Source organism: Cucumis melo, chromosome 2 (assembly GCF_025177605.1).
Source record: "Cucumis melo cultivar AY chromosome 2, USDA_Cmelo_AY_1.0, whole genome shotgun sequence".
In the NCBI taxonomy this organism is placed as follows: Eukaryota; Viridiplantae; Streptophyta; class Magnoliopsida; order Cucurbitales; family Cucurbitaceae; genus Cucumis; species Cucumis melo.
Window position 1 is genome coordinate 8,239,826 of NC_066858.1, and position 8,361 is coordinate 8,248,186.

At 34.7% G+C, this 8,361-nt stretch overlaps 1 protein-coding gene across 1 annotated transcript; it reads right to left on the minus strand.

Annotated features, from left to right (window-relative positions):
• Positions 1 to 3,649: 3,649 nt before the first annotated feature.
• Positions 3,650 to 5,388, minus strand: LOC103491953 (probable polyamine transporter At3g13620). Its single transcript, XM_008452078.3, has one exon. It carries the CDS (start codon positions 5,217 to 5,219, stop codon positions 3,804 to 3,806), a length of 1,416 nt encoding a protein of 471 aa, XP_008450300.2. The 5' UTR covers positions 5,220 to 5,388; the 3' UTR covers positions 3,650 to 3,803.
• Positions 5,389 to 8,361: the final 2,973 nt, after the last annotated feature.

The window sequence follows — 8,361 nt, forward strand, 5'->3', positions numbered from 1 at the left end:
GTTGACAGTAGAGGAGAGCAGCGGACGCGGACGATCGGCTGCGAACGATGATGCGACTGTCAAATGATTGGGATGCGCGACTAGGCTTCGGTTGACGGAGAAGATGCGACAGCCGACGATGACTCGCGGTGCCTACTGGACAAAGGAGAGTGGCGACGGGTTGATGGAGGGGTTAGGGTTTTTCCTTTTAGGGTTTTTTTTCTTTTTGGAAGAAGATGGAGTGCACAACTCCCCATGCCCTATTTAACTAAAATAATAATATTAATTATTATTTTTCTTTTTCCTTTTCCTCTCTCCTCAAACGCATCCCAATAAAACAAATCTCTTCTCTCTCTTCATTTAAAACCCATTAAATCCCTCTTTTTTTCTCAAATTTCTCTCTCTCTCCAAACCAATCATCTTTATCTTTAAATAAAATAAATATCCCTACTTAATTATATTATCCACATAATATAATTATCTTACCTTCAAAATTTAATTAATTATACAATAAAATAAATAATTAATCAAATTTTCTCAAATACAACCAAATAAATCATGAACTCCAAACACTACAACAATTAGATATTTTCCTAATATCTAGTAAAATCCGATCTTCATAAATCAAATAAATCAACAAAGTAACACCCAAAATTACAAAAATTTAAACTTAAGATAATCAAAATAAATTACCTTAAATTTTGGAGCATTAGACCTATGTTGCCAACTCAATATGTCTACCATTTACCATTTTAGGGATTTGTCTGATTGAGGAGCTGGGAACACAGTTACACAATAAGGAATTCACTCATTCTCTATAGATAGAGTAAGTAGAGAAATTGCTCTCTTAAGAGTTGATTTCAGGGCTTGAACATTGTGGCGCTACACCATCTCTTGGCCCGAGAGGAGTTCAGTTATAGTGGGACTATAATTATTGTTCATTAGAGGAATTAATAGTACTTAAGGAGTTAGATGTAACTACAGGGGCAAAACAGTAGTTTTGGCCTAGCTATACTTACGAGTAATTTATGAGGGGTCATTGCACTGTTGATTGATTATCTCTAATGGACACAAAAATGTATCTTCAGTAAGAAGAGTACAACTATTAGTCCAGTGGAATGACTGATAGTTAATGAATAGAGATTAATTTAATTAATGACTAAAGATTAATTTAATTAAGATTAATTTAATTAAGATTAATTTAATTAAAGAGTTTAATTAATTAATCTCATATCATTTGAGCTTCAATCTGTAGGTCCATAAGGTCCTCTTGTTAGCTTAATAATGAAAATCAAATTTATTTTTTTTTTAAATTGAATTGTTCAAAATGATTAAAGGAAATAAATCGTATATTATACAATTAATATAATGTATATATTATACATTAATGTATTTGATACATTATAATATACAGTTTTTATGAGAGAAGTTAATATTTGAATATGATTCAAATAATAATAATAATAATAATATGAATAAGATTCATAAATAAACTATAGGTTAAAATTAATATGGATTCGATTCATATTAGAACTATAGATCATATGAGAGATCCAAACCATTAGTTATATTATATATAATATAATATAAAGTTTATATTATATGAGATATAATATATATTAAATATATATTAATTTTTTTTATTTTAATTAATATATTTTTAATTAGTAAAATAATTTCCAAGGGAGTTATTCTAGTGCACAGATGGAGGAAGTTATTTGATAACTTTCCTCCATCTCTCTTAATAGTTGAGATATTCAGAAGATTCATTTTGGTATCTTTCTGCTCTCTCTACTTTGCTTTTTTGGACGATCTCTCTGTTCAAAATAGAAAAAGAATTCTCTCTCAAAACTTTTCCCTCACAAAATTACAGAGGCTCACAACTCTCTGTTGATTCTCACCTTGATAATAACTAGGAGGACTTCGTGGTGTTTGGAGAATTCAAATTCTTAAAGGTTCTACAAAGGTGAGTTTCTTTCTCTCTTTTTCTCTTTAGAAGCATGTTTAGACTTTAGTTTTGTTTTTATCTGAATTTTTTGTTTTACAAATTGAATTCCATTTGCACGACGTTCATACGCTTCCACTTTGGGAATTCCATTCCTTCAACTATCACTAATAGATATTATAAGTGATAGCAATAGAAGAATATCATTGATAGTAGCTATAAAAAAAATCAATTGATAACATAATTAAACCTCATCAATTCAAAATTGATATGTTTACCAAGGATATATCACTTATAAAAAATATTCTTATAATGATATCGCTTATAGTTGTTATTAGCGGTATCCCTCTAATTCAATCACTTGATAGATAATGTTAGTGATATCATTTTACGTTGATAACAATATAAAAAAAATACTTATAATAGCTTTCAATTTAAGAAATGTGATATCAGTTACTATCATTGATGTCTTTTATCAATGATGTTGCTATCAAATTATCAGTGATAGCAACTAATACCTTATTTCTCAAATTGAAAGTTACTTTACCCTACAGTGGCTATCATTGATAAAAGCTATCGTTAATAGCCATTATCAACTATATCAACTGATAATATATTTCTCAAATTAAAAGCTATCATTCATAACATCTATCAGTAATAACACGTATAATAGCTATAAATTGATATCAAAGGTAGCTTTTAGTTTAAGAAAACCATGAAAAAATATTCGTAATGGTGACAGTTTATTATTGATAGTAGCTATCAGTGATAACAACCGATAACAGGTATATAAGTGATTTTCACTAATTGTAATTATTAGTAATAGCTTTCAATGTGAAAAAATTGAGAAGTGTGAAATAATCATTTCTCAAATTAAAAGCTATCAGTGATAGCATATATCACTAATAGCAATTATCAGTGGTAGATGTGCTGATAGTTGCTATCACTGATAAATGTCATTGGTGATAGCTATTATCACTAATAGATGTTATATATCGGTGATAGTTTTTAATTTGGAAAATTCGACAAGAAACATCCAAAATGGTGGTTGGACGTAGGTATTTTTGTATCTTTTGTGTTATTTATGCAATTATTTTATCCTTGTGTTATATATGCTATTATTTTCGATTTTTTTGCAATTTATGCAATTGACCCGACATATAAACAAAAATGGCTTTCAAGAAAATGAAATGGTCGGAGGATAATTTTTGTCCCAATTTTGCATAAATAGTTTTTTTTTTTTTTTTTTTAATTATTATTCTTGTAAAAAGTTAGCCAAATTTTATACACCAATACCCATTTTGCATAAATTCATGCAATTATACTGAAGAAATGGTTAGAAATTACCCTCTTTAGTTCACCCTTGAGGACTAAGATATTTAATAAAAAAAAAAAAATAAATAATGGAAATAGTTTTCTCAAACCGAACCAAGTTCAACTCTAAGATTCCATTTAAAAGATCAACTTCCGATGGAGAATCTTATGTAATATTTAATCTCTCTAAATTTCAATGAATAATTTAAAAACAATGTAATTACGATATTTGAACCAATATATGGAAGGGACTAATCGCAGTTTTTAGCTTGTTTATTTTGGTATTTTTTTTTTTTTTTTTTTTTTTTTTTTGTTATACATGGTATACAAAGAGTATAAAGTTACTATAAAGTGGAGGAGGTTCGAGCATTCATTGATTAATATTTTTACTCGACAACATCAACATAGAAATTAAAACAGTGAAAAACCTAAAAGAGTTCCATTACCTTAAAAAAGTATCTACATATTCCAAAGCAGTAAAATAAAACTACAAAATATCTTAACCAAATAACTGTATAATTTAAAAAACACAGAAAAACCATAAACATTATTATTTCTCTCACAGTCATTCAACAATGGCTTCAGGCTCAGGATTAAACTCCAATATCTTCTTCTTCTTACAAATCTTCATCAATCCAAACCACAAAATCCCACCCACCGTCATTCCAACACTCACCAACAACACATTCTTATGAGTAAAAACCATCACAACCACCAAAAACCCTGCCGGAATCAAACACATCACAATCAAACCTGGCAGTTTCAATGGAACTTTGAACGGCCTCTTTATCCCTGGATGTTTCCATCTCAACCAAACAAACGATGACAATTCCAACAACATTCCTAAACTGTATATGAAATTCGCCGACGCTACAATGTCCGTGAAATCCATGTACGAAACCGCCAGCGAAATTGCCGTGCAAATCACAATCCCAATCCATGGCGTCTTGAACCATTTCGCTCTACTCCCAAAGAACTTGGGTAAAACCCCAATCTCCGCCATACCCAGAATTTGATACGCGCTGCTGCTTAATTGGGCTTCGAAAAGCCCAATTGCTGATAACGTTGAACCGATTTCCAGGAGGATTTTCATCCATTTTCCGGCGATTATTCCGGCAGCTTGTGCGTGGAATCCAGATCCCCAAGCGGATTGTTCAACATCTACGGCACCGATTACGGCTAAGAGTGGGACTAAGTAAGAAAGACAAGTGAAAATTACAGAGACGAACAGAGCCTTGGGGAATGTTTTCTGGGGGTTTTCTACTTCTCCGGCGAGTGTGCTTACATTATCCCAGAAATTGAGGTTCCAAAACAGAGTGTTGAGATATAGATTCCAATCCCTTTCCTTATCGCCCAAAATCAGCCATCGATGGGGTTTAATTTTGGGGATTGCGATGAAGGTCATTAAAATGAAGGGTAAGAGAGATAAGAAGGCTAAAACGACGGCCACGTATCCGACGATGGTGAGACCGATGTAGTTGAGGAGGGCGAGGATGAGAGTAGAGGCGAGGACGGCGATGCGGCGGGGCCAGCCGGATTCAAGCGGCGGAGCGATTTTTTTGATGTAATCGATACAGAGGACAGGGAAGGCGGCGATGTTGATGACGCCGCTGAGGAGTTTCCAGGTACCCATGAGAGAACCCCAGAAGGGTCCGAAGGCTCTTTCGGCCCAAATGACGAAGCCGCCGTTGCCGGGGAAAGCGGTGGAGAGCTCCGCGGTGATTAGAGCCTCCGGGACACTCCATATGAAAGGGAAGAGGATGAAGCCGACGATGGCGAGGAGAGGTCCGGCTGCTTGGACGGTAGGCTCTTCGCCGTAAGGGCCGCCGGCGACCTCGAAGTAGATGAGGAAGATGAGGGGGATTAGAGTGAGTTTTTTTCTGACTGCGGCGGGGGTGGAGGGAGTGGTTGTGGGGAGGATTTGAGAAGAGGAATCGGTGGTGGGGGGTAGGCTGGAGTTGGACTGTTTGTCATCTGCCATGATTGATTGGGAGATGCTAACAGACAAACAAACGAACAAAGAAGATACAACCAAACAACTAAAAATAGAGCCTTCTAAAATTATAATAAAAAAGAAAAATGAAAAATATATCAGCAAGTTTGTTATTAATACTATTAATTCATTAATTTTTTTATTAAACAATACCTTTCTACTCCTAAACTTTGGAAAATAACTTTGTTTTCGGTTTTAAAATGCATATGTCCCCTTCCTTTCTTCTCCTCTTTTTTCTTTTATCCACATCCTTTATCAAAATCCTCCTACTATTTTTTCTTTTCTCCATATTTTCTTTTTTATAACATTGTGTGCTGATATAGAAAAATTCAAATCTAAACAATAATGTTTCAAATCTAACCCGGCGGACATTTTCGTAAATATTTTAAGTCCTTTTAATCCCTACTTTCATTTCAAAGTAATATTTTAAATTAAGAAAATAATTTCTAAAAACCATATCCTCTCTTAAACTATGTTTTTTAATTTTAAATATTAGGTAATTATTTTGAAAGAAATGAAAAAAAAAAAAAAGAAAAAAAAGAAAACTTCTATAACTTTTGTTAAGTCATTCTTAAAAACTCAAGACTTAGAAAGGTAGATCTTGAGAATAATAATGAAATGAGTGTATTATTCAGCACATTTTTCTTTCTTTATTTCTTTAGGGAATAAATGGGTTGAGGATGAGGAGGTGGACCATATTGTTGGACGCTAAATGCTAAAACGGTATGATTTATTTCTCTCTTCTAACTATTCATAAATCCATAAATCATAAAATAAGCAACAAAATGCTATCCATTTAAATATTTTATATAAAATAATAACAATTTTAATTGATTAATAACTATTTTTTTTTATTTAAAAAACATTCTATAAATAATGGATCAAAATTTGAATTTGGACGATAGAATTTTCAAAATAGGTTTAGAAGGAAAGATGAAGGAGTGGTAAGTTGAAGCAAATAGAAGTTAAAATAAAATGTTAAAATGATTTAAAAGTTTGGGTAAATATAAGGTACTAATTGATTGATGAGGCCTCCACACACGCTATTTTGTTTCCCCATATTTAGGGGTGTGATCTCCAACAACCAAATCCTTCTATTCTGTTACAACACCATCCCAATCTTCTTTTTTTCTTTTAATTTTATTCTCTCTAATATTTTCCCTTTTTCAAATGTATTTTTATTTTAAAATGTTTTCTATGCTGTTTTCTTTCCTATTTTAATTGTGATTTTATTTGGATGAATATTGCTTGTATATTTACATCAAGGAAAAGAGGGTATAAATACAAGGTTGAATGAAATGAAGAAGGCAACAAATAATACAAGATAATACAAAATAAAATAATATCTTCAAATTTCTTAATATACATTAATACCCTCCCTCAAACTCAAGGTGGTAGAGTAGCTGTCAGCTTGAGTTTGATACGTATCTGATTGAAGCGAGTAGATGGTAAGGCTTTGGTGAAGATATCGGCTGGTTGCTCAGTGGTGGAGACAAGTTGCAGAAGAAGTGTGTGGCTCAAGAGATGATGACGGATGAAGTGACAATCATTTTCGATGTGCTTTGTACGCTCATGGAAAACATCATTGTGGGCAATTTGGATGGCACTACGATTGTCACAATGAAGGAGAGTGGGACCCTGCTGGAGAACACCCATATCAGCAAGAAGCCAACAAAGCCATAAAAGTTCGGCGGTAGCATCAGTAAGAGCACGATATTCTGATTCAGTACTAGAACGAGAGACAACACTTTGTTTCTTACTACGCCAAGAAATGAGAGAATCGCCTAAGTAGAAGCAGTAACCGGTTGTAGAACGCCGATCAGTGGGATCCCCAGCCCAATCTGCATCGGAATAGCCAGATAATACAAGAGAGGATTGAGAAGAAAACTGAAGTCCATGTCCCAAGGTTCCCTTGACATAGCGAAGGATACGAAGTACGGCAGTAAAGTGGATGGTTCGAGGAGCAGCCATAAATTGGCTAACAATGTGAACAACATATGCAATGTCTGGGCGAGTCACTGTTAGATAGATGAGATTGCCAACGAGTTGCCGATACAGACTGACATCTTCAAGAGGAACACCATCATAAGAGGTTAAATGAACGTTGGGATCTAACGGCGTTGAAGCTGTGTTAGAGTCAGTAATTCCTGAGCGGGCTAAAAGATTAGAGGCATATTTAGCTTGGGACAATAGATACCCGTCCGAGCGCCGAGAGACTTCAAGACCAAGAAAGTAGTTGAGAGACCCAAGGTCTTTCATTTCAAAATGTTAACCAAGGTAGTGTTGGAGATCGGATATGGCCTGTGGATCATTACCAGTGATAATCATGTCATCAACATAGAGAAGAAGAAGAACAATACCCTGGAGTGTGTGACGAGTAAAGAGTGCAGTATCATGAGGACTGGAAGTAAAGCCAAGTTGAGTGATGGTAGAGCTAAACGTGGCAAACCAAGCTCGTGGAGCCTGTTTGAGACCATATAGTGCGCGACGCAAGAGGCACACCTTGTGAGGAGGAGAAGAAGTACCAGAAGGTGGCTTCATATACACTTCTTCAGAAAGAGTCCCATTAAGGAAAGCATTTTTGACATCCATTTGAAGAAGAGGCCACTGCTTGGCAGCACCAACAGCTAGTAAACTACGTACAGATGTCATACGAGCCACAGGAGCAAATGTTTCTTCATAGTCAATACCAAATTCTTGGGAATACCCTTTTGCTACAAGACGAGCCTTATAACGCTCAATAGTACCATCAGAGTGAGTCTTGATTTTGTAGATCCACTTGCAGCCAATGGGTCTTTTACCAAGAGGTAAGTCAACATAGTCCCAAGTGTGCATTTTTTCAAGAGCCTGTAATTCGTCATTCATCGCTTTCTGCCATAAAGGGTCAGTACTAGCCTCTTGATAAGAGGTAGGTTCAATAAGAGAAACAATAGTAGAGAAACAGTGATAATCTTGGAGATGACTAGGAGGTTCCCTTACCCGAGTAGAACGACGAGGATGGATGTCTGGAGGAGGGTCAGGATTCCCATCAGAGATGGACGACTGGTCCGAGGTTGCAGAAGTAGGTGCAGATTGAGCAAGCTCATTATCAGGAGTGGACTCAGAGAGAGGAAAAAGATCAATAGATGTG